General features: G+C 54.6%; 2 protein-coding genes across 4 annotated transcripts; both read right to left on the reverse strand.

Moving 5' to 3' along the window:
• Nucleotides 1-443: 443 nt before the first annotated feature.
• Nucleotides 444-8,334, reverse strand: TRIM35 (tripartite motif containing 35). Of its 3 annotated transcripts, none has more exons than XM_058835277.1 (7): nucleotides 7,950-8,334; nucleotides 6,383-6,818; nucleotides 4,235-4,330; nucleotides 3,238-3,468; nucleotides 3,105-3,127; nucleotides 2,683-2,804; nucleotides 444-1,170 (listed from the first exon to the last, which is right to left on the reverse strand). In XM_058835277.1, the coding sequence occupies exons 1-7, from the start codon at nucleotides 8,033-8,035 to the stop codon at nucleotides 611-613; spliced, it is 1,554 nt and encodes a 517-aa protein (XP_058691260.1). In that variant the 5' UTR covers nucleotides 8,036-8,334; the 3' UTR covers nucleotides 444-610. The 3 variants fall into 3 exon arrangements, with proteins under 3 accessions (XP_058691260.1, XP_058691259.1, XP_058691261.1); XM_058835276.1 differs by having other exon boundaries at nucleotides 445-1,170; nucleotides 6,356-6,818; nucleotides 7,950-8,321; XM_058835278.1 differs by having other exon boundaries at nucleotides 446-1,170; nucleotides 6,356-6,818; nucleotides 7,964-7,987.
• A 2,279-nt stretch (nucleotides 8,335-10,613) lies between these two features.
• DRC1 (dynein regulatory complex subunit 1) lies at nucleotides 10,614-24,276 on the reverse strand. Its single transcript, XM_058834365.1, has 16 exons — nucleotides 23,876-24,276; nucleotides 23,384-23,477; nucleotides 22,488-22,600; nucleotides 21,370-21,553; nucleotides 20,324-20,461; nucleotides 20,010-20,096; nucleotides 18,453-18,575; nucleotides 16,367-16,506; nucleotides 16,142-16,276; nucleotides 14,179-14,408; nucleotides 13,860-14,023; nucleotides 13,652-13,741; nucleotides 12,714-12,800; nucleotides 12,424-12,599; nucleotides 11,065-11,205; nucleotides 10,614-10,977 (listed from the first exon to the last, which is right to left on the reverse strand). Exons 1-16 carry the CDS (start codon nucleotides 24,274-24,276, stop codon nucleotides 10,863-10,865), a joined length of 2,418 nt encoding a protein of 805 aa, XP_058690348.1. The 3' UTR covers nucleotides 10,614-10,862.
• Nucleotides 24,277-24,670: the final 394 nt, after the last annotated feature.

Genomic DNA, 24,670 nt, shown 5'->3' on the forward strand with positions numbered 1-24,670 from the left:
AAAATGGGCCCTTTTCCCATGGAATTGCCTGAAATTCCAAGGATTTGCCTGGATTTGGGAAAAAATACAGGTGGGATTAACTCCAGATAAAAACTCTGAATTTTCTCCGCTTCCCGACGCCACATCTGCACAGCATTCCCAGAGCTGGGAATTCATGGAAAAGCCCCTGGGAGGGATAAAACCATGGGAAAAAGGCTGGAGGAGCTGGGATGCTCCCGGGGATGTTCCCATTCCACCTGGAGGGGACGGAACCCCTCGCTCCGGCCAAATCCCGTGGGATTTTCCCATTCCAAGAGCCGGGATAATCATTGCCGTTCCCAACAGCAATTCCCAGATCCCTGAAAACCCCAGGAAAAAACCCCAGAACGGTCGAATTCCTTATCGGACAAGGAGATCCCTTCTCCCCAAAGCCTTCCCGGCTTGGATCCGCGACAGAAAAATTTGGGATTTGGGAATAAGAAGCAAGAGTTTATTAATTTTTATTAACTATAAAAACCCGAAGCGTTACAAACATTCTTTTTATCCCTGGTTTTTTTTTTTCCTTTTCGGGAAAAGCACCTGGAAAAGCTGGAGGAGCACCTGGAGAACCCCACCGGGAAGCGGGAGGCTCCTAAACCGGGATTTCCTCCCGGACGTGGACCTGGAGCGGGCAAATCCGGAGCGACTTGGCCTTGGCGCCGCCCTGGGGCCCTCCCACGTAGAAATAGGGGAAGACGACGCCTCCGAATTTCTCATGGAATGTGTAGATGTGGCTGCGGAGCTCGGCGTCGTAGAAGGACAATTCCCCCTCGGTGCAGTCCAGCTCCACCCGGATCCGCCGGATGTTTCCCGGCGCCGCCTCGGAGCGCACGGCGTTGGAGGCCCGGCACTCGTCTTTCCCGGGAATGTGGTAGATGTACCAGAATCCGGAGCGGGAATCGTGGTGGAACGCCCAGTGGGAGCCGTGGTGGGGCCGGGAGACGCCCACCCTCCAGTTGGTCAGCCCGCCCAGGTCCACCTCCCAGGTGTGGAAGCCTTCGGAGAAGCCGCGGGATCCCAGGATGCAGGGGGTGGAGGTGAAGCGCTCCGGGTTTTCCACGGAGAGGGTGTAGCCGCGGTTGGAGACGCTGGAGAGGTCCTCGGACACCGAGAGCCAGCCGGCGGCCGAGTTGGGATCCAGGCTGAACGGGACTGGCCGGGAAAGGGGGAGGTTTTTTGGGAAGCAGATGGGCGGGGATCCAGCCAGCCCTCTGTGGGTCCCTCCATGGATCCGTTCCAGGGATCCATTCCAGGGATCCGTCCATCCATCCATTCAGCCACCCATGGATCCATTCCTCCATCATTCCATGGATCCTTCCATGGATCCATCCATCCATCCATGGTTCCATCCATCCGTGGATCCATCCATCCGTCTATGGATCCATCCATCCATTTGATGGATTCATCCATCCATGGATCCATCCATCCATCCATGGATCCTTCCATGGATCCGTCCATCCACCCATGGTTTCATCCATCCATGGATCCATCCATCTGTCTATGGATCCATCCATCCATGGATCCATCCATCCATCCATCCATAGATCCTTCCATGGATCCATCCATCCATAGATCCATCCCTCCATCCGTCTGTGGATCCTTCCATGGATCCATCCATCCACCCATGGTTTCATCCATCCATCCATGGATCCATCCATCTGTCTATGGATCCATCCATCCATCCATCCATCCATCCATCCATCCATCCATCATCCATCATCCATCCATCCATCATCCATCCATCCATCATCCATCATCCATCCATCATCCATCCATCATCCATCCATCCATCATCCATCATCCATCCATCATCCATCCATCCATCATCCATCATCCATCCATCCATCATCCATCCATCCATCCATCATCCATCCATCATCCATCCATCATCCATCATCCATCCATCATCCATCCATCATCCATCCATCCATCATCCATCCATCCATCCATCCATCATCCATCATCCATCCATCATCCATCCATCCATCCATCCATCATCCATCATCCATCCATCCATCCATCCACCATCCATCATCCATCATCCATCCATCATCCATCCATCATCCATCCATCCACCATCCATCCATCATCCATCCATCCATCCATCCACCATCCATCATCCATCATCCATCCATCCATCCATCATCCATCCATCCACCATCCATCCATCATCCATCCATCATCCATCCATCCATCATCCATCCATCCATCATCCATCATCCATCCATCATCCATCATCCATCATCCATCCATCCATCCATCATCCATCATCCATCCATCATCCATCATCCATCCATCATCCATCCATCATCCATCATCCATCCATCATCCATCCATCCCTCCCTCCATCCATGAATCCATCCATCATTCCATGGATCCATCCATCCATCCATCCCTCCACAGATCCATGGATTCCACCCCTATCCATGGATTCCTCCCTAACCCACATCACCCCTGGGAATCACCAGCCATTCCCAGTTTTCCCTCCCATGTCCAAAGCCCCTCCCTCGAGCTCTCCAACCCCCGATCCAGGCCCATCCCAGCTCCACATTCCCCATTTTCCCAGACCCCCAAATCCACCCTTTTTTAGGGAAGAATCCATCTCGGCTTCTCCCATCTTCCCACCCTTGGGAATTCCCGCTCCGGCCGTTCCCGGCTCCTCACCCACGGTGATGGTGGCCAACATCTTCTTCCACACTTTGTACTGGAGCGATCCCAGGTACTTGGCCACGTCCAGGAGCATTCCCGAGGGAACGGCTTCCGGCTCCTCGGCCGTGCAGGCGATCCTAGGGATTGACCGTGGAGAAACCATCGGGATGAGGCTCCCGAATCCAGCGGGAGATCCCCGAGCTCATCCTCCCTCAATTCCAGCAAAATCTGGGATTTGATGATTCCCACAAACCCGGAAATTCCATTTCCCCTGGAGCTCCCGGGGGAACACCCAGCACCTCCCGGACTCGGAGGGGACGCTGGAATTTTCTTGGAGCTGGGATCACATTCCAGCCAGGCAGGAGAGCCCTTCCAGCCCTCGGGAAGGGCTCAGCCATTCCCAGATTCCCACGGATATTCCCGGGATCGGGACCTACCTCCGCTTGCGGTTCTTGTGGGTCTGGAAAAGAAAAGACACCGGGAATCAGATCCCGGCTGCCGGAATTCCGACCACCGACGGATCAGGCGGGGGAGGCGGGGATCAGGAGCGGAATTCCCGATGGGAATTACCTTCAGGAATGTGTAGTCGTCCTCCTTGAGGTCGGCCTGGATCTGCCCGGACTCCTTGAGCAGGGCCTGGCTCTCCTCCAGCAGCTGCTCCATCTTCCCCTGGATCAGATCCTGCTTCCGCCGCGTCTCCTCCCGGAGCTGCGCCAGCAGCGCCTGCTCCTCATCCCGCAGGAATTTGTGCAGCTTCTCGAATTCCCACTTCACCTGCCGCTCCAGCCGCGCCGATTCCGCCTGGGAATGGTGGCACCTCGCTCCAGCTGGGAATGCTGGAACTTCCCACCCCACCCATTCCCTGGAGCGCCCAAATTCCCCGGGGTCCCCGGCCAGGCAGCTCCGGAGGTTCCTTGGGATCACTGGGGGATCCTTCCCAAATTCCCGTCCCTGCTTCCCAAATCCCCACAGCTCTTGTTTCCTGGGATGGGAATGGGGCTTCACTCTCAGGATTGGGATCAATCCCACCTCTGGAAATCCCAAATTCCCTGGACTCCCCCTTCCCACAGCTCAGCAATTCCCTGGGATCACTGGGATCTCTGGGATCTTCCCAAACTCCCGTCCCCGCTTCCCAAATCCCCACTGCTCTCCTTTCTCGGGATGGGAATGGGGCTTCACTTGCAGGACTGGGATCGATCCCAGCTCTGGAGATCCCAAATTCTCCTGGACTCCCCTTTCCCAGAGCTCAATTCCTTGGGATCACTGAGATCTTCCCAAATTCCCGTCTCCGCTTCCCAAATCCCCACCGCTCTCCTTTCCCAGGATGGGATCAGGGCTCCACCCCAGCGCACGTGCAGGATCGGGATTGGGATTGGGATTGGGATTGGGATCAATCCCACCTCTGGAGATCCCAAATTCTCTGGACTTCCCCTTCCCACAGCTCAGCAATTCCCCGGGATCACTGGAATCACGCTGCTCTTCCCAAATTCCTGTCCCCTCTTCCCAAATCCCCACTGCTCTCCTTTCCCGGGATGGGATCACTCCCAGCTCCGGGCGGATCACGCACCTCGTTGTGCCGGGAGATGGATTCGTAGGAGCGGCGCACGGTCCCGAAATCCTTGGCCTTATCCCGCAGGGAAGATTCCATGTTCGCCAGCTTGGCCTGCGGGGAGGAGATGCCCTCAGGATTCTCCCATTCCCGGGATTTTCCCGTGTGGATGAACACCCCCGGAGCCAGATCCCGGCTCCATCCAACCCTTCCCCTCCGGCAGCCGGGATCCGAGCTGGGAGAGGAGCTTTGCTCCATAGGGAATCCTCCTCCATGTGGTTTTTTTGGGATATCCCATCCCTGCCTGTCTTGGTGCCGTGGGGAGCCCCGTTCCCATTTCTATTCCCATTCCCATTCCCATTCCCATTCCCATTCCTATTCCCATTCCCATTTTCCCATTCCCCATTCCCATTTTCCCCTTCTCAGCCCCACTCCTGATCCTTTTCCTGATTCCCATTCCCGATCCTATTCCTATTCCCATTTTCCCATTCCCATTCCTATTTTCATTCCCAATCCCTTTCCCATTTTCCTGATTCCCATTCCCATTCCCATTTTCCCATTCCCATTTTCCCATTCCCATTTTCCCATTCCCGATCCCATTCCCATTCCCAATTTTTCCATTTTCCCATTCCCATTCCCTTTTCCCATTCCCATTTTCCCATTCCCATTTTCCCATTCCCATTTTCCCATTCCCATTTTCCCATTCTCATTCCCTTTTCCCATTTCCATTTTTCCATTTTCCCATTTTCCCATTTTCCCATTCCCAACCCCTTTCCCATTTTCCTGACTCCCATTCCCGATCCCATTCCCATTTTCCCATTCCCGATCCCATTCCCATTTTCCCATTCCCATTTTCCCTTTTTTTTCCCATTTTTCCCCATTGTTTCCCCACTCCCATTCCCACCGGCCGAGCTTTTCCCGCCACGTTTGGAATCCAGCGGGATGAGTCAGGGCGGCGCTGGCCGTTCTCCAGCGTGTCCTGGCGCCATTCCCAGCTCCCGGCTGATTCCCGTCTCCTCCTCCTCCCCCAGCCACATCCCGTCCCTCCTTCCTGCTGGAATTCTGCAACTCCCAAATCCCCAATTTATATCCCTGGAATAACCAGCGTGGCCGGATCCGTCGTTATCCCGGTTTTTTTTTTCCCCCTGCAGGATAATTATCCGGGATAATTAAAGGGCAGGAGAGCATCCAGCAGCCGCCACATTCCCGCAGGGAAGCGTGGCTGTCTCATCCCAAATCCCAGCCTGGAAAAATCTGGGATGTCCGCAGCTTTTTGGGATGTCCATGGATCCATCCACGGATCCATCTACAGATTCATCCATCCATCCATCCATCCATGAATCCATCCATCCATCCATCCTGAGATCTATCCTGAGATCCATCTACAGATCCATCCCTGGATCCATCCCCGGATCCATCCACTGATCCACGGATCCATCCACGGATCCATCCACTGATCCACAGATCTATCCCCGGATCCATCCATGGATTCATGGATCCATCCCCGGATCCATTCCTGGATCCATCCCCAGATCCATTCCCAGATCCATCCATAGATCCATCCCCAGATCCATCCCCAGATCCACCCATGGATCCATGGACCCATCCATAGATCTATCCATGGATCCATCCATGGATCCATCCCCAGATCCATCCACAGATCCATCCATTGATTCATGGATCCATCCCAGGATCCATTCCTGGATCCATCCCCAGATCCATCCATGGATCCATCCCCAGATCCATCCCCAGATCCATCCATAGATCCACCCATGGATTCATGGATCCATCCCCAGATCCATCCCCGGATCCATCCATGGATTCATGGATCCATCCCCAGATCCATCCCCGTATCCATCCATGGATTCATGGATCCATTCCCAGATCCATCCCTGGATCCATCCACAGATCCATGGACCCATCCATAGATCCATCCATAGATCCATCCATAGATCCATCCCCAGATCCATTCCCAGATCCATCCACGGATCCATCCCCAGCTCCATCCCCAGCTCCATCCCCAGCTCCATCCCCGGATCCATCCTCGGATCCATCCACAGATCCATCCCCGGATCCATCCCCAGCTCCATCCCCAGCTCCATCCCCAGCTCCATCCCCACTTCCCCGCACCCCCCTCACCCTGAAATCCGCCGCCGCTTCCCGCACCGGCCTCATCTTGTGCCCCTGGTGCTGCTTGGAATTCTGGCAGGCGAAACACGCCAGCTCCTTATCTTCCAGGCAAAAAAACTTGGGATCCTCCCCATGGACGGGGCAGGGAGCAGCGCCGGGGCTCTGCCGCTGCCCTTCCTCCTTGAGGATCAGCTCCACCAGGTTGTTGAGGGTGTAGTTGAGGCGGAGATCTTCCAGCGAGGAGTTTTCCTTGCAGACGGGGCAGGCGTGCCGCCGGTTTTCCCAGGATTTGCTGACGCAGCCCTTGCAGAAGTTGTGGCCGCAGGAGAGGGTGACGGCTTCCCGGAAAGGTTCGTAGCAGATGGGACACAGCAGTTCCTCCTTCAGCTTGGGTCTGGAGCTGCCGCTGGAGCTGCCGCTGGAGCTGCTGCTGGAGCTGGGTTTTTCCATGATTTCCGCTCCTTCCTGCGCGCTGCGGGACGGGGATGGGACGGGATTTTCCAGCTCTGCCGCTTCTGATGCAACCGCGCTCGGTTTCCTGCCCGTGACTCAGCCGCGCCCGCTCCCCCCCGCCCGGTGACGCCGCCCCGGGGCCGCGGCCGGGGGGGCTCCGGGCAGCGGCCACGAAACCGCCCGGGACCCCCCCGACCCAGCCCCGGCCCGGTACCGAGAGAGCGGACAGCACCGGGGCTCGGGGATGGCTCCGCAGGTCCCGGTACCCCCGAATTCGGGGTTGCTCCGTGCCTGGTTTTGGATCTCCCGGTCCCGGTACCCCCGAATCAGGGTTGCTCTGTGCCCGGTTCTGGATCTCCCGGTCCCGGTACCCCCGAACTCGGGGCTGCTCCGGTGCCCGGTTCGGGATCCCCGGGTCCCGGTCCTCCCGAATTCGGGGTTGCTCCGGTGCCTGGTTTTGGATCTCCCGGTCCCGGTACCCCCGAGTCAGGGTTGCTCTGTGCCCGGTTCGGGATCTCCCGGTCCCGGTACCCCCGAACTCGGGGCTGCTCCGGTGCCCGGGTCTGGATCCTCGGCTCCCGCCCCCCCCAGCTCCTGTGCCCGGTTCTGGATCTCCCGGTCCCGGACCCCCCGAATTCGGGGCTGCTCCGGTGCCCGGTTCGGGACCCCTCTTTTCCCCCCCGGGCCAGCCCCGGTTCCCCAAACCCGGTCCCGCTGCCGTGCTCGGACCGGTGACCCCCGAACCGGGGCAGCTCCGCGGGTCCGGACCCCCAGTCCCGGGGCCGCTCCTGCGCCGGGACCCCCAACCCTGGGGCCGCTCCGGTACCCGGTACCGGTCCCCCAATGCCGGTACCCGGTCCCCCAAAACCGGTATCTGGTCCCGATCCCCCAGTCCCGGTACCCGGTCCCGATCCCCCAATCCCGGTCCCGGTCCCCCAATCCCGGTCCCGGTTATCCAATCCCGGTCCCGGTCCCGGTTCCCCAGTCCCGGTACCCGGTCCTGTCCCCCAGTCCCAGCGCCCAATCCCGGTATCCAATCCCCCAATCCCGGTACCCGATCCCGGTACCCGACCCCTCTCCCCCACCCCGGGTCCTCTCCCGGTGTCTCCCGGCCCTTCCCGGTGCCGGTTCCGGTGCCGGTTCCCCTCACCTGGCGGAGAGGACCTGGCACGGCCGGCAGCGCTCCCTCCTCCGCGGCGGCCGCCGCACGGGGCACCGCTCGCCCTCCTGCCACATCCCGGTGAGCCTCTTCCCGGTATTCCCGGTGCTCTTCTTCCCGGTGCTATTCCCGGTGTTGTTCCTGGAGCCTCTTCCCGCGGTTCTTCCCGGTGTTCTTCCCGGTATTCCTGGTGTTCTTCCCGGTGTTGCTCTTCCCGGTATTCTTCCCGGAGCTCTTTCCCGGTATTTCCGCTGTTCTTCCCAGCGTTGCTCTTCCCGGTATTCCCCCTGTTTTCCCGTTGTTCTTCCCGGTATTCCCGGTGTCGCTCTTCCCGGTGTTCTTCCCGGTATTCCCGGTGTCGCTCTTCCCGCTGTCGCTGTTCCCGGTGTTCTCCCGGTGTTCCCGGAGCCCGCTCCGGGATGAAGCCGCTCCTGGGGGCGGTTCCCGTTCCCGTTCCCGCCCCCTCCCCGCCCCACCCGGCCCCGCCCCGGGTTTTTGGGGGTTCCGCCATCCCAAAATCCCGGGTTTTTTTTTGGGAATGAGGTTCCCGATGATCCCCTCCCCCCACGCCGGGATTTTCCACACCAGGCCTTGCGCCCCTTCCCGCTTTTCCAGCCGCTTTTCCCGCTTTTCCCGCCGCTTTTCCCGCTTTTCCCGCTTTTCCAGCCGCTCCGACATCCCGGGAATCTCGCGGTGTTCCCATCCCCCCTCCCAAAAAATCCCGCCGTGGGAAGCGGGAGAAATCCAAAAAATTATCCCAGGGAAAACGAACAACAGGGAAAAAATAAAAATAAAAAATAAAAATAGAAATGGAAATAGAAATAAAAATAAAAATAAAAATTAAAAATAAAATGAAAATGAAAATAAAAATAGAAATAAAAAAATAAAAAATAAAAAATAAAATAAAAAATATAAAATAAAAATATAAAATAATAAAATAATAAAAAATAAAAATAAAAACAAAAAGCAAAATAAAAATAAAAATAAAATAAAAATAAAAATAGAAATAAAAATAAAATTAAAAATAAAAATAAAAAATAAAAAATAAAAAATAAAAAAGTAAAAGTAAATATAAAAATAGAAATAAAAAATAAAACATAAAATAAAATATGAAGTTAAAAATAAAAACAATAAATAAAAAATAAAAATAAAAATAAAAATATAAATATAAATATAAAAAAAATAAAAGTAAAAATAAAAGTAAAAATAAAAATAAAAATAAAATTAAAATAAAAATAAAAAATAAAAAATAAAAGTAAATATAAAAATAGAAATAAAAAATAAAACATAAAATAAAATATGAAATTAAAAATAAAAACAATAAATAAAAAATATAAATATAAATATAAATATAAATATAAATATAAAAAATTAAAAAGAAAATTAAAAAAAAAGTAAAAATAAAAATAAAAATAAAATAAAACAAAATAAGGAATAATAATAATAATAATAATAATAATAATAATAATAGTAATAAAGGTGTTTTTGGTTGCTGTTTTTTCCCCCCTGTGGAATTCCAAACGGTTGGAGTTGTGTTTTCCGAAGGCCGGGAATCCAAGGTTAAAGATAAAAGCGGGAATGAGGAGCTCGGAGTGCCGGGAACAGCGCGGGGGTGGAAAAATCCCTGATGGAAAAAAAACCTGGAGCCATCCTGGCCTGGAACTGTGGGAATTGCATGGGAATCGTGTGGGAATTGTGTGGGAATGGTGTGGGAATGGTGTGGGAATGGTGTGGGAATTTTATAGGAATTGTGTGGGAATTTTGCAGGAGTCTTGTGGGAATTTAGTGGGAATTTTATGGGAATTGTGTGGGAATTTTGTGGGAATTTTGTGGGAATTTTGTGGGAATTTTGCAGAAATTTGATTGGAATTTTGTGGAAATTTTGTGGGAATTTTATGGGAATTTTATAGGAATTTTGTGGGGAATTTAGTGGGGAATTTAGTGGGAATTTAGTGGGAATTGTGTGGGAATTTTGTGGGAATTTTGAGGGGAATTTTGTGGGAATTTTGTGGGAATTTTGCAGAAGTTTTATTGGAAATTTGTGGAAATTTTGTGGGAATTTTATGGGAATTTTATAGGAATTTTGTGGGAGTCTTGCAGGAATTTTGTGGGAATTTTATGGGAATTTCGTGGGAATTTTATGGGAATTTTATAGGAATTTTGTGGGAGTCTTGCAGGAATTTTGTGGGAATTTTATGGGAATTTTGTGGGAATTTTGTGGGGAATTTAGTGGGAATTTTGTGGGAATTGTGTGGGAATTTTGTTGGGAATTTTGTGGGGAATCGTAGAAATTTAGTGGGAATTTAGTGGGAATTTTATGGGAATTTTGTTGGAATTTTGAGGGAGTCTTGTGGGAATTTTGTTGGAATTTTGTGGGGAATTTTGTGGGAATTTTGTGGGAATTTTGAGGGAGTCTTGTGGGAATTTTGTTGGAATTTTGAGGGGAATTTTGTGGGGAATTTTGTGGGAATTTTGTGGGGAATCATGTAGAAACTTAGTGGGAATTTAGTGGGAATTTAGTGGGAATTTTATGGGAATTTTGTTGGAATTTTGAGGGAGTCTTGTGGGAATTTTGTTGTAATTGTGTGAGAATTGTGTGGGAATTTTGTGGGAATTTTGTGGTGAATTTTGTGGGAATTTTGTGAGAATTTTGTGGGAATTTGGGATGGGATTTACGCTTCCATCCCGGAATCTGAAAATCCACCCCAAAGTTTCGTGGCCCTTCCCAGAACTCCAAGAATTCCCTGGATCTTTGGGACAGCCGGATCTTCTCCCCATTCCCAAACTCCTCCGCACCTGGATCCAGCTTTGGGAATGGTTTATTGACCCCGGCCGGGAATCAGATCCAGGGAAATCCACGCCCGGTTCCCACCCGGAATATCCGGAATGTTCTTCCCGGTGTCCTCACCAGCCTTCCGCCGATCCCAGATATTCCTCCAGCAGAATTCCCAGCTCCGAGTTCTGCCGCTGCAGGGCGGCGGCCTCGGAAAAGAGCTCGGATCTCCGGGTCAGCACTTTGCTGGGAAAAAAAAACTGGGATGAGGCGGGAAAATCCCGGGAAAAGGTGGAATTTTCCCCGCCGGGATCGTCCCCGGGATCCACTCACTGGTATTCCCGGAGCGCGGCTCCCAGTGCATCCCAAAGTTTGAGGGTGGGCTCGGGAATGGCGGCGCTCAGGGATTCCCAGTATTCCCCGTCCTTGGAATTGTCCCGGACGTCCTGGATCTCCCTGGGGGGGCCTTCGTCCCTGGGGGTGGGAAAGGAATCCTTGGGGTGGAGAGAAAATTCCTGGGATGGGGAGGAAATTCCTGGGATGGAGAGAAAAATCCTTGGGATGGGGAGGAAATTCCTGGGATGGGGAGGGAATTCCTGGGATGGGGAGGAAATCCTTGGGATGGAGAACAAATCCTTGGGATGGAGAACAAATCCTTGGGATGGGGAGGAAATTCCTGGGATGGGGAGAAAATCCTTGGGGTGGAGAGAAAATTCCTGGGATGGAGAAGAAATTCCTGGGATGGAGAAGAAATCCTTGGGAATAGAGAAGAAATTTTGGGATGGAGAAGAAATCTTTGGGAAGGAGAGCAAATCCTTGGGAATAGAGGACGAATCTTTGGGAATAGAGAGTAAATCCTTGGGATGGAGACCAAATCCTTGGGATGCAGAAGAAATCCTTGGGAAAAGAGGAAAAGTCTTGGGGATAGAGAGCAAATCTTTGGGAATAGAGAAGAAATTCTTGGAATGAAGAAGAAATCTTTGGGAAGGAGAGCAAATCTCTGGGAATAGAGGAGAAATTTTGGGATAGAGAAGAAATCTTTGGGATAGCAAATAAATCCTTGGGAATAGAGAACAAATCTTTGGGAATAGGGAAGAAATTTTGGGATGGAGAACAAATCTTTGGGATGGAGAACAGATCTTCAGGATGGAGAACAAATCCTTGGGAATAGAGAAGAAATCCTTGGGAATAGAGAGCAAATTTTTGGGAATAGAGAACAAATTTGTGGGATGCAGAAGAAATCTTTGGGAAGGAGTAGAAATCCTTGGGAATAGAGGACAAATCTTTGGGAACAGAGGAGAAATTTTGGGATAGAGAAGAAATCTTTGGGATAGCAAATAAATCCTTGGGAATAGAGAACAAATCCCTGGGAATAGAGAAGAAATCTTTGGGAATAGAGAAAAAATCCTTGGGAATAGGGAGCAAATCCCTGGGATGGAAAAGAAATCCTTGGGAATAGAGAAGAAATCCTTGGGAACAGGGAGGAAATCCCTGGGATGGAGAACAAGCTCCGGCTTTCCCTCCCTTCCCGGCTCCTGGATCATCTCCCAGCCTCGGGAATCTCCGGATCCATCCCTGGTTGGGAAGGTTGGGAAGCTCTTTTTCCTCAATCCAGGAATTCCCAGGACATTCCCAGGATCCGGGTTTGGCTCCATCCCGGCGCCCCCAGCCCCGCTCCGTCCCCGCTCCCACCTCAGCTTGGCGAAATCCCGCAGGAATTCCTTCAGGATTCCCAGGATATCGTCTGCTCGGATGGACAGGCCGGGAATGGAATTCCCGGGGGATTGGAGCTCATCCCTCCGGGAATGGGATCCGGCATTCCCTCGCTCCTGAGCCGGATCCGTGGGATCTTCCCCTCCCGGGATGTCCTGGAGGGAGAAAAGCCGGGTACGGAATTTTCCCATGGGAAAAATCCTCCTCCCGGGAATTCCCGGGATGCTTTCCCCGGGATTCCTGGGATTTCCCCGGGCTGCTGATCCCACCTGGCTTTTGGTGGCTTTCTGGGAATCGTAATCCAGGAAATAATCCAGGAGTTTGCGCAGGTCATCCTCGTCCTCGATCCGGAGGGTCTGGAAAAGCGGGAATTCCGTCAGGAATTTTCCGGGAGCGGAGGGAGCCCCTCTGGAAATGCGGGAGCCGGGAATATCCATGGATGGGAAAGTCTGGGAATGAGCTGGAGGAGTCCTGGAGGTGCTGAGATTGTCGGGATGGGCTGGAGCCGGGAATCTGGGAATCGTGGAATGTTCTGGGTGGGAAGGGACCTCAACGCTCAGCAGGGACACCGCCCGTGATCCCGAAACTTGGATATTCCCAGGGATCCAGGGATTCTCTGGGAATTCCAGCCCAGCTGGGAATTCCTTCCTGAGATCCCAAAATCCCAAAATCCTGGCCCTGGGGCAGTGGGAGCCGTTCCCCGTCCCGGCATTCCGGGCCTTTTTCCCAAATCCCCCTCTGGCTCTCCGGGATTGGATCCAGCCCCATCCCGACTCCTCTCAGGGAAGGAATTTTGGGAATTCCCTGGGAATTGGGGACTTCAGGAAGGGTCTCCCTTCCCAGAATTCCATAAAAATCCTTCGGGATGGATCCTGAGTGTCCTCAATCCCAGAATCCTGGAATGGTTTGGGATGGGATCCCTGGATCTTCAATCCCATCCCATTCCAATCCCAGGCTGCTCCAGCCTTTCCTTGGGGATTGATCCCAGGGATTCTCTGGGAATTCCTTCCCAAGCTCCCAGCCCCAGCTCCCCTTTCCCAGTGGGAAGCCATTCCCTGGCTCCTGGCCCTGCGGCCCTTTCCCAAATCCCAGCTCTCCCGGAGCCCCTGGAGCCTCGGGAAGCGGCTCCCAGGATTCCCGGGATCCTTCCCTGATCTGGCCGCACATTCCCGGTGCTGAGATCCCGGGAGATCCGATCCCAGCTCACCTCCAGGAGGGGTCGGAGCTGCTGGACGCTGTTCCTGTGTCCCACCACCTCCCGCAGCGGCCTCAGGAATTTGTTTTCCCACAGGAATCCCTTGGGAGAAAAAAAAAAAAGCCGGGAAGAGCCGCACTGAGCATTCCCAGCCCTGATTCCAAAGGGATTCCCAAAAAAAAAACCCTGGATGGGGCTGGCTCCCGGATCCCGAGCTCACCAACTCTTCGCTCAGGAGCTCCAGCATTTTCCGGAGGGTTTTCCTGGGAATGTTGGGCTGGCTGGTGACTCTTTGCTCCGAGTTTTCCTGCTTTTCCTTCCTCCCCTCTCCACCTTTCTTCCTGCTCCTCCTCCCTTCCCGCTCCCTTTTCCCAGATTTCATCCCTGAAAACCAACGTGGAGGAGCCAAAAAAAAAAAAAACCCTTTGGATCCCTGGAAAATTCTGGAACCAGGCTGGAAAATCCCACCCGGAATTCCCAAGGATGGTTTGGGACACGGGGAGGTGAATCCCGAGGAATTTTTGGGGAATTTTCCCCACCTTCCAGCAGTTCCGTGGCCACCTGCAGGGCGTCCCGCTTTTCCCGGCGGCCTCCCAGGGGTCCCACGTTCTCCAGGAATCCCAGGGGCGGCTCTTCCCAGGGAATTCCCAGCTGCTGGACGTGGATGATCCGATCGGCATCCAGCGCCTCCCGGATCAGCGCCTTGGCCTCCTCCTCGTTGACGATCCAAACCTGCCGGAACCTCTCGGCGCTGCTCTGCGACAGCTGCCTGCGGAAAAAACATTCCCAAAGGGATCCCCCGGGATTCCCGGATTGAGGATCCCCAAAGGGATCCCCAAAGGGATTCCCGGATTGAGGATCCCCAAAGGGATCCCCCGGGACTCCCGGATTGAGGATCCCCAAAGGGATCCCCGGGGATTCCCGGATTCCTGGCGCTCCGGAGGATCCCCAAAGGGATTCCATGATTCCATGATTTCCTGATTCCTGCTCCGGAGGATCCCCAAAAGGGACTCCCGAATTCCCAGACTGAGGATCCCCGAAGGGGTTCCGTAATTCCCAGATTCCCACTCTGGAGGATCCCCAAAGGGATTCCCGGATTCCGGATCCCCGAAGGGATTCCGTGATTCCCAGATTCCTACCCCAGAGGATTCCCAAAGGGATCCCATGATTCCCAGATTCCCGGCGCTCCGGAGGATCCCTGAAGGGATTCCGTGATTCCCAGATTCCTGCCCTGAAGGATCCCCAAAGGGATTCCATGATTCCCGGATTCCTGGTGCTCCGGAGGATCCCCGAAGGGATCCCGTGATTCCATGATTTCCTGATTCCTGCTCTGGAGGATCCCCAAAGGGATTCCCGGATTCCAGATCCCCGGAGGGATTCCATGTTTCCCAGATTCCTGCCACAGAGGATTCCAAAAGAGATTCCATGATTCCTGGATTCCCAAAGGGATTCCATGATTCCATGATTCCCGGCATTCCACAGAATCTCCGAAGGGATTCTGTGATTCCCGGATTCCTGCCCTGGAGGATCCCCGAAGGGATTCCATGATTCCCAGATTGAGGATCCCAGAAGGGATTCCCAAATTCCCACTCCAGATGATCCCCAAAGGGATTCTGCAATTCCCAGATTCCCGCTCTGGAGGATCTCTAAAGGGATTCCATGATTCCCAGATTCCTGGATTGAGGATCCCCAAAGGGATTCCATGATTCCCAGATTCCTGGCACTCCAGAGGATCCCCAAAGGGATTCCGTGATTCCGTGATTGAGGATCCCCAAAGGGATTCTGTGATTCCCGGATTCTGCTCCGGAGGATCCCCAAAGGGATTCCCGGATTCCGGATCCCCAAAGGGATTCCATGATTCCATGATTCCCGGCACTCCACAGAATCTCCGAAGGGATTCTGTGATTCCCGGATTCCTGCCCTGGAGGATCCCCGAAGGGATTCCTGGATTCCCTCTCCAGAGGATCCCCAAAGGGATTCCATGATTCCATGATTCCCGGCACTCCACAGAATCTCTGAAGGGATTCTGTGATTCCCGGATTCCTGCCCTGGAGGATCCCCAAAGGGATTCTGTGATTCCCAGATTGAGGATCCCTGAAGGGATTCCCGGATTCCCTCTCCAGAGGATCCCCAAAGGGATTCCGTAATTCCCAGATTCCCGCTCTGGAGGATCTCTAAAGGGATCCCGTGATTCCCAGATTCCTGCTCCAGAGGATCCCCGAAGGGATTCCGTGATTCCTAGATTCCCTCTCCAGAGGATCCCCGAAGGGATTCCATGATTCCCGGATTCCCGGTGCTCTGGAGGATCCCCAAAGGGATTCCTGGATTCCCGGACTGAGGATCCCCGAAGGGATTCCATGATTCCCAGATTCCTGCTCCAGAGGATCCCCAAAGGGATTCCATGATTCCCAGCGATCCATAGGATCCCCAAAGGGATTCCATGATTCCCGGATTCCCCGCGCTCCGGAGGATCCGTGGGACGCCATTCCAAGAGTTCCCCACCTCATCCGGCTCCGCGTCTCCTGGAACTGCCCCGTGATCCGCCGCAGTTCCCATTCCAGGCTCCGCTTTTCCTCCTGGAATTTCTCCTCCTGCCGGGCCATCCTCTCCCTCAGGAGGCTGAGGCACGTCTGGAATCTGGGAGGGATTTGGGACAGAAATCCGGGATTTGGGAATGCCCAGAGAACCCCCCGGGAACGGGGAGGAGATTCCCGGGATGGGTTTTACCGGGTGATTTTCCGCTTCTGCAGGGATCGGATCGTGGAATTTTCCAGATCCAGCTGCCGGAGCACGTCCAGGTCGTATTCCAGCTTCACCTGGTTCAGGTGGAACATTCCCTTCATCTGACGCAGCTTCTTCTCCAGGTACTGCAATTCCCAGCCGGGAAAAAAAAAAACAAGCCCAGAATTTAGGGAAAACCCAGGGAAAATCCTGGAATTTTTGGATTTTTTTGGATTTTTTTGGATTTAAAAATCCCTCAGGATTTTTAAAAAAATAAATAAAAAAACTGCGATTAAATCCCGGCAGGGCCAAGAGGTTTTTTCCCTTTTCCAGAGGATCCAGGGGTGAATTCCCAAAATCCCACCTTGGGCAGCAATCAAATTAAATCCAATTAAACCCAATTAAATCAAATTAATCCAATTAATGAAATTAATCCACCGTCAGTTTAATTCCAGGCTCTGCCAGCTTGGAATTCCCTCCCTAAATCCCGGTTCTGGCTTCCAAGTGTTTTCCTTCCCCACCTGCGGTGGGCACAGGGAATTCCCGCTCCTCCTCCCTACGGAATTCCAGGGTTTTTGGGATGAATTTTGGGATGTTTCACATTTATTTTGGGGGGGAAAAAAAATATTCCTAAAATCCCATGGAAAACTTTCCCCGGGAAGGTTTTTCCTTCCCAAACTCTGGAATTCGGAGAGGGAAAATTATCCCCGGAGCTCCTCCCCCTTTCCACGGCTCAAGGTTGTTTTTCCAACATTTCCCTGGGAATGCTGAGCTCCCTCCCAAAACAGCTCCGGGGCGCTGGGAACATCCCACGCTTCCAACTTATCGGGAATTGAGGGTGTGGAGCTGCTGGAGCGAATCCAGGGAATGCTCCTGGGGCTGGGAGAGCCGGGAATGTGCAGCTGGATCGGGGAAAAGGGATCCTGGGAATCCTGGGAGCCGCTTCCCGAGGCTCCAGGGGCTCCGGGAGAGCTGGGATTTGGGAAAGGGCCGCAGGGCCAGGAGCCAGGGAATGGCTTCCCACTGGGAAAGGGGAGCTGGGGCTGGGAGCTTGGGAAGGAATTCCCAGAGAATCCCTGGATCCCTGTGACCAAGGAATTGGGAATCCTGAATCCCCAGGATTGGAATTGGGATTAGAATGGTTTGGGATTTAAAATCCCTGGGTCCCATCCCAAACCATTCTGGGATTCTGGGATTGAGGAGACTCAGGATCCATCCAGGGGGATTTTTATGGAATTCAGGGATGGGAAAGGGAAGGGAGACCCTTCCTGGAGTTGGGAATTCCCAGTGAAGCCCCTGGATCCCAAAATTCCTTCCCGGAGAGGAGCTGGGATGGGCTGGATCCAATGCAGGAGAGCCGGAGAGGGATTTGGGAAAAGGACCCGGAATGCCAGGACAGGGAACGGCTCTCACTGCCCCAGGGCTGGGATTTTGGGATCTTGGGAAGGAATTCCTGGCTGGGCTGGAATTCCCAGAGAATCCCTGGGAGCTCCCAAGGAAAGGTGGGATCACCCTGGGATGGCGGGGTTGGAACGGGAAGGGATTGAAGATCCACGGATCCCATCCCAAACCATCTGGGAATTCCCCCTTGGAATTCCTCAGCACATTCCTGGGAAGGCCCTGCCCATCCCCCTCCTCCGACAGCCGGGATTTTTCCCGCTGGGATTTTCCCAAAGCTCTTCCAGCCTCTGGCGTTCCCTGACCCTCCCCAGGATCCTCCCTGGCCACTCTCATCCCGCTTTTCCACCAGCCGCATTCCCGGGATTTGGGAAGCCCAAATCCACGCTCCCGCTGCCTTTGGAGCAGCTCCCGGCTGGAGCAGGATGGGAATTCCCAGCTCCATGGGAATTCCCAGCGGGAATCTCCTCCGGGAAGCGGCTGCCGGCAATTCCGGGAATTTGGGAGTGGCTCTGGAAGGAATTGCCCGGGAGCTGGAATTCCCGGAGAAGCTGTGGCTGTCCCTGGATCCCTGGGAGCATCCAAGGAAAGGTTGGAGCAGCCGGGGATGTCGGAATGGGATGGGATTTGAGGTCCCTTCCCAGCCGAGGCATTCCAGGATTCCCGGGGGTGATTCCAGGGTTTTTCCCGGCACCTGCACATCCTGTTCCAGCTGGGATTTCATGCGGTCGTAGCTCTCCGTGCTCTCGGCCTGCAGCTCGTTCAGCTGCTGCTCAAACTCCCGCGCCTTCTCCATCCGCTGCCGCAGGAATTCCAGCTGCGGGAGCGCCCGGAGCCTCAGCCTTGGATGTCCAACCTCATCCAACCTCGTCCAAACACATCCCACCTCATCCAGCCTCATCCCAGCTCATCCCACCTCATCCAACCTCTTCCAAACACATCCAATCCCATCCAACCCCATCCAACCCCATCCAACCTCATCCAACCCCATCCAATCCCATCCCATCTCATCCAATCCCATCCAACCTCATCCAATCCCATCCAATCCCATCCAACCCCGTCCAACCGCATCCAACCTCATCCAACCTCGTCCAAACACATCCCACCTCATCCAACACATCCCAGCTCATCCCACCTCATTCAACCTCTTCCAACCTCATCCAACCTCGTCCAAACTCATCCCACCTCATCCAACCTCATCCAAACCCATCCAATCCCATCCAACTTCATCCAACCCCATCCAATCCCATCCCATCTCATCCAATCCCATCCAACCTCATCCAACCTTGTCCCACTTCATTCCAACTCATCCAATCCCATCCAATCCCATCCAATCCCATCCAATCCCATCCAATCCCAGCCCATCCAGCCTCATCCAACCTCTTCCAACCCCATCCAACCCCATCCAACCCCATCCAACCCCATCCAATCCCATCCCACCTCATCCAAACCCATCCCACCTCATCCAATCCCATCCAATCCCATCCAACCCCATCCAATCCCATCCAACCCCATCCAACCCCATCCAATCCCATCCCACCTCATCCAAACCCATCCCACCTCATCCAACCTCATCCAACCTTGTCCCACCTCATTCCAACTCATCCAATCCAATCCCATCCAATCCCATCCAACCCCATCCAACCTAATCCAACCTCATCCAATCCCATCCCATCCCATCCCATCCAATCCCATCCCATCCCATCCCATCCCATCCCATCCCATCCCATCCCATCCCATCCCATCCCATCCCATCCCATCCCATCCCATCCCATCCCATCCCATCCCATTATCCCATTATCCCATTATCCCATCCCATCCCACCCTTCCCCATCCCATTATCCCACCCCAATCCCAGAAATTCCAGCTCCCTCCCGCCGCCCCGCAGGGCAGAGCCGATCCCGACATTCCAAGCGGGACCCGGGCAGGGAAGGGATTGGGAATGGGGCTGGAGCTGGGAAAGGGGCTCAGCCTGGAGAAAAGGAGGCTCCGGAGGGATCTTCCCCCCTCTGGAATTCCCGGAAAAGCCAGGAAAGTGCCAGGGGAGGATTTCTTGGATATTGGGAACAATTCCCAACATCCAGGGGTTTTCCAGCCCTGGAAGAGCTGCTGGGGGCAGGGTGGAGCCCCCATTCTCGATGGGATTGGAATCCACGTGGATTTGACCCTTTGGAGCCGGGAACAGTCAGACTGGGCGATCCCAGGGGATTTTTCCGGCCCCAGCGATTCCCAAAATTCCCGCGGGATTCACCTCCTGCTCGTTGTGGGCCCGGATGGCCTCGTTCCACCTTTTCCGGTTGTTGGCCAGCATTTCCCGGCGCTCCTCCTCAAAGGTTTTCTGTGGGAGAGATGGAAATTCCAGCCTGGGATCCCGGGAAAACGGGAAATTCCAGAGTCATTCCCAACCCCTCGCAGCTCCGCATTCCCGCCTCTTCCAGCCGGATTTCATCCCAGCACCGCAATTCCGAGGATTTTTGGGATTTTTTCTTTTTTCCCCCATAAAGATCCGGAGAAGCGGAGCGGGGTTTTTTCCCACTTTTCCCGGTTTTCCCGGGAATTGGTCACCTCCATCTGCCGGAGGTGGTGCCGGTAGGTCCTGAGCATATTCCGGGTCTGCTCTTCCATCCTCTCCAGGAGCAGCCGGATCTCCTCCGCCTGCTCCTTCAGGGCCTGCTCGTACCCCTCATCCCTGGCCTGCAGCTCCTGGGAAAAACAGGGAATGGGAGCCTGGAATCAGCCGGAATTCAGCGGGAATCCTCAGGGAAAGGGCAGGACACGGAATGATCCTGGAGCGGTTGGGAGAAGACCTCAAGGATCGGCCCAGTCCAATCCCAATCCCAATCCCAGGGTGATCCGGCCTTTCCTTGGGTGCTCCCAGGGATTCTCTGGGAATTCCTTCCCAAGCTCCCAGCCCCAGCTCCCCTTTCCCAGTGGAAGCCATTCCCTGGCTCCTGGCCCTGTGGCCCTTTCCCAAATCCCAGCTCTCCCGGAGCCCCTGGAGCCTCGGGAAGCGGCTCCCAGGATTCCCGGGATCCTTCCCTGATCCGGCTGCACATTCCCGCCTCTCCCAGCCTGGGATTGGATCCAGCCCCATCCCGACTCCTCCTGGAGAAGGAATTTCGGGATCCAGGGGCCTCACTGGGAATCTCAGGACTCCAGGAAGGGTCTCCCTTCCCTTTTCCATCCCTGAATTCTATAAAAATCCCTCGGGATGGATCCTGAGTCTCCTCGATCCCAGAATCCCAGAATTGTTTGGATGGGATCCAGGGATCTTCAATCCCATCCAATCCCAATCCCAATCCCAATCCCAATCCAAATCCCAATCCCATCCCCAATCCCAATCCCAATCCTAGGTGGCTCCAGCCTTTCCTTGGGGATTGATCCCAGGGATTCTCTGGGAATTCCTTCCCAAGCTCCCAGCCCCAGCTCCCCTTTCCCAGTGGGAAGCCATTCCCTGGCTCCTGGCCCTGCGGCCCTTTCCCAAATCCCAGCTCTCCCGGAGCCCCTGGAGCCTCGGGAAGCGGCTCCCAGGATTCCCGGGATCCTTCCCTGATCCGGCTGCACATTCCCGGCTCTCCAGCCCCGGGAGCGGCTCCGGCTGTTGCCGGTACCTGCCGGAGCTCTTGGATCAGCCGGTTCTTCTCGGCCAGGAGCTGCTGGCACTGCTCCTGCTGCTGCTCCAGCAATTCCCACAATTCCTGCGGCACCTTCAGCTCCTCGGCCGAGCCCCACCTGGAGTTGATCTCCGACAACTTTTCCGTGCCGCGCTTGGCCTCCGTCTCCAGCTTTTCCAGCCTGCGGGAAGCCGGGAATGGCGGAGCTGGGATAGGGCTGGGATTGCTCCAAGCCCGGGGTGTTTCCATTCCCTAAATCCCTTCAAGGAATCCCTTCCATTCCCTAAATCCCTTCCCTAAATCCCTTTCCTTTCCTGAATCTCTTCCTTAAATCCCTTCCCTAAATCCCCTCCATTCCCTAAATCCCTTCCTGGAATCCCTTCACTTCCCTAAATCCCTTCCCTAAATCCCTTTCCTTCCCTGAATTCTTTCCCTGAATCCTTTCCCTGAATCTCTTCCCTAAATTCCTTCTCCTTCCCTAAATCCCTTCCCAAAATCCCTTCCCGAAATCCCCAAACCCCTCCCCTAAATCCATTTCCTTCTCTAAATCCCTTCCCTGAATCCCTGCCCTAAATTCCTTCTCATTTTCTTGAATCCCTTCCCTAAATCCCTTCCCTAAATCCCAAAATCCCTTCCCTGAATCCCTTCCATTCCCTAAATCCCTTTCCTTCCCTAAATCCCTTCCCAGAATCCCTTCCCGAAATCCCAAAATCCCTCCCCTAAATCCATTTCATTCCCTAAATCCCTTTCCTGAATCCCTTCCCTAAATTCCTTCTCCTTTTCTTGAATCCTTTCCCTAAATCCCAAAATCCCTTCCCTAAATCCCAAAATCCCTTCCCTGAATCCCTTCCATTCCCTAAATCCCAAAATCCCTTCCCGGAATCCCTTCCATTCCCTAAATCCCTTCCCACCACCCCTTCCCTACATCCCTTTCCTTTCAAGAATCCCTTCCCAAAATCCCATCCCTAAATCCCAAAAACCCTTCCCTGAATCCCAAAATCCCTTCCCTAAATCCCTTCCCAACACCCCTTCCCTACATCAGGGAAATCCCAAATCCCCAAATCTCCCACGGGAATCCGGCGGCGTTCCCAAACTCCCGGCCCCTTCCCGCTCACCTCCTCAGCTTCTCCGGGCGCTCCTTTTCCCGCCTCCGCCATTCCCGGAGATCGGATTCCACCCGGACGTTGGTCACCAGCTGCGTCCCGTGGAACAGGAGCTTGGCCAGGACCTGCCGGGAATTCCGCCTTGGAATGCGCCGGCCCCGGATCCTCCCCGGCCCCGGGATGGGCGGGAATCCGATCCCAAGGATCCAGCGGGAATCCCCGTCCCCGGGATGGGTGGGAATCCGATCCCAAGGATCCAGCGGGAATCCCCGTCCCCGGGAGCTCCTCTCCCGGTTTTTGGCCCGTCGAGGAGGAAAGTTTGGGATGAGGAGGGATCCGAGGGGAAATTCCCGTCGGATCCCAAATCCCAATCCTGGGGTGCTTCTTTCCCGGTTTTTTGGCCCATCAAGGCAACACCGAACAGGAAAACAGGGATCGAGGATGGATCCAAGAGGAAATTCCCATCGGATCCCAAATCCCAGGAGGAAAACAGGGATTGAGGATGGATCCAAGAGGAAATTCCCATTGGATCCCAAAACCCGATCCTGACGTTTCTCTCCTGGATTTTCGTCCTGCTGAGGATCCAAACAAGGGATCGAGGAGGGATCCAAGAGGAAATTCCCATCGGATCCCAAATCCCAGGAGGAAAACAGGGATTGAGGATGGATCCAAGAGGAAATTCCCATCCCAAATCCCGATCCTGGGGAGTTTCTTTCCCGGATTTTTGTCCCACCGAGGATCCAAACAAGGGATAAAGCCGGATCCAAGTGGAAATTCCCACCGGATCCCGAGGATCCAGCCCCAATCCCAGTCCTGGGGAATTCCTCTCCCGATTATTTTTTGTCCATAAAAGAGCAAAATGAGGGATAAGGAGGGATCCAGGAGGAGATTCCCGGTTTTTTCCTCACCTTCCCGGTCTCCTGGATCAGCTTCAGGCTCTTCCTCTCCTCTTCCTTCTCCTCCTCCTCCTCCTCCTGCTCCACCTTCTCCCCAAGGGCTTCCCTGGCAGGAGAACAGGGAAAAGTGGGAATATTTCCCGGGAAAAGTGGGAATATTTCCCACCCCAACCTCTCCCCAATGCTCGGGAAGGGCCTGGATCCCATCCCAGCGTGGAACACCGGGATCTCTCTTGGGGGGGAGGGGAGTTCCCGGTTCCCCTCACAGGTCCGGTTCTCCCGTTCCTCACCGGTTCCCCTCACTGGCCCGGTTCCCTGGCCCGGTTCTCCTCACCAGCCCGGTTCCCCCCTTCCTCACCGGTTCCCCTCACTGGCCCAATTCCCCTCTCTGTCCCGGTTCCTCTCACGGTCCCGGTTCCCCGGCTCGGTTCCCCTCACGGTCCCGGTTCTCCTCACGGTCCCGGTTCCCCGGCCCGGTTCCCCTCACGGTTCCCCGTCCCTCACCGGCGCCGGGCATCGAGGCGGTTCCGGCGGGCGGCGATTCGCTGCTGCCGCTCCCAATCCGCCCCGGACTCGGGTTCGGGCTCGGGATCAGCCCCGGGACCGGGATCAACTCCGGTATCGGGATCAGCCCCGGGACCGGGATCAGCCCCGGTATCGGGATCAGCCCCGGGATCGGGATCAGCCCCGGGATCGGGATCAGCCCCGGGATCGGGTTCGGGATTGGGTTCGTGATGAGGTTCGGGATGAGGTTCGGGCTCTGCCGGTTCCACCTGCGCTCCCGGGGCCGCCCCGCTCTCCCCCTGCTCCATGGGGACACCTGAGCGCAGGTGAGCGCCCGCTGCTGCGCATGCGCGGCTCCCGTTGCCACGGCAACGGGGGGATGCGCCGCGCTCACTGCGCATGCGTCGGGCCAAGAGCGTTCCTCGTTGCTAAGCAACGCGCGAGGGCGTTATCGGAGCGCTGCTGCGCATGCGTAGATACAGAAGCGTCGCTGGTTGCTAAGCAACGCTACGTGGGTGTGGCCTGACCGATGCTGCGCATGCGCAATGGCGCTTCCCGTTGCTTGGCAACGGCGGGAGCATCATGGACGCCTCCCCTCCCCCCCCTTTTCCCGATTTTCCCAAATCCCGGCGCGTTTTCGTGGGAAGCACCGGGAAAAACGGCACCGGGAGAGCTCCTCCTGCTTTTTCCCGCTGGGATCCAGCCGAAAGGAGCTGGGGTTGGAATGCGGGGAGACGCTGGGATGGGATTCCCAGGGATTTCTGCGGCTGCTCCATCCCTGGAAGCGTCCATGGA

Source organism: Poecile atricapillus, chromosome 3 (assembly GCF_030490865.1).
Source record: "Poecile atricapillus isolate bPoeAtr1 chromosome 3, bPoeAtr1.hap1, whole genome shotgun sequence".
In the NCBI taxonomy this organism is placed as follows: Eukaryota; Metazoa; Chordata; class Aves; order Passeriformes; family Paridae; genus Poecile; species Poecile atricapillus.

Bases quoted from the DNA above. Each gene is read 5' to 3' on its own strand.
- TRIM35 (XM_058835276.1), bottom strand. From the start codon at position 8,035: ATGTGGCAGGAGGGCGAGCGGTGCCCCGTGCGGCGGCCGCCGCGGAGG. The intron at 6,819-7,949 runs GTGAGGGGAACC...CCCGTCCCGCAG, and splicing joins TGCCAGGTCCTCTCCGCCAG to CGCGCAGGAAGGAGCGGAAA. The intron at 3,469-4,234 runs GTGCGTGATCCG...CACCATTCCCAG, and splicing joins CCATCTCCCGGCACAACGAG to GCGGAATCGGCGCGGCTGGA.
- DRC1 (XM_058834365.1), bottom strand. From the start codon at position 24,276: ATGCGCAGTGAGCGCGGCGCATCCCCCCGTTGCCGTGGCAACGGGAGC. The intron at 16,507-18,452 runs GTGCCGGGAAAA...TGGGAATTGCAG, and splicing joins AGCTGGAACAGGATGTGCAG to TACCTGGAGAAGAAGCTGCG. The intron at 10,978-11,064 runs GTGAGTGGATCC...TTTTTTTCCCAG, and splicing joins GCCGCGCTCCGGGAATACCA to CAAAGTGCTGACCCGGAGAT.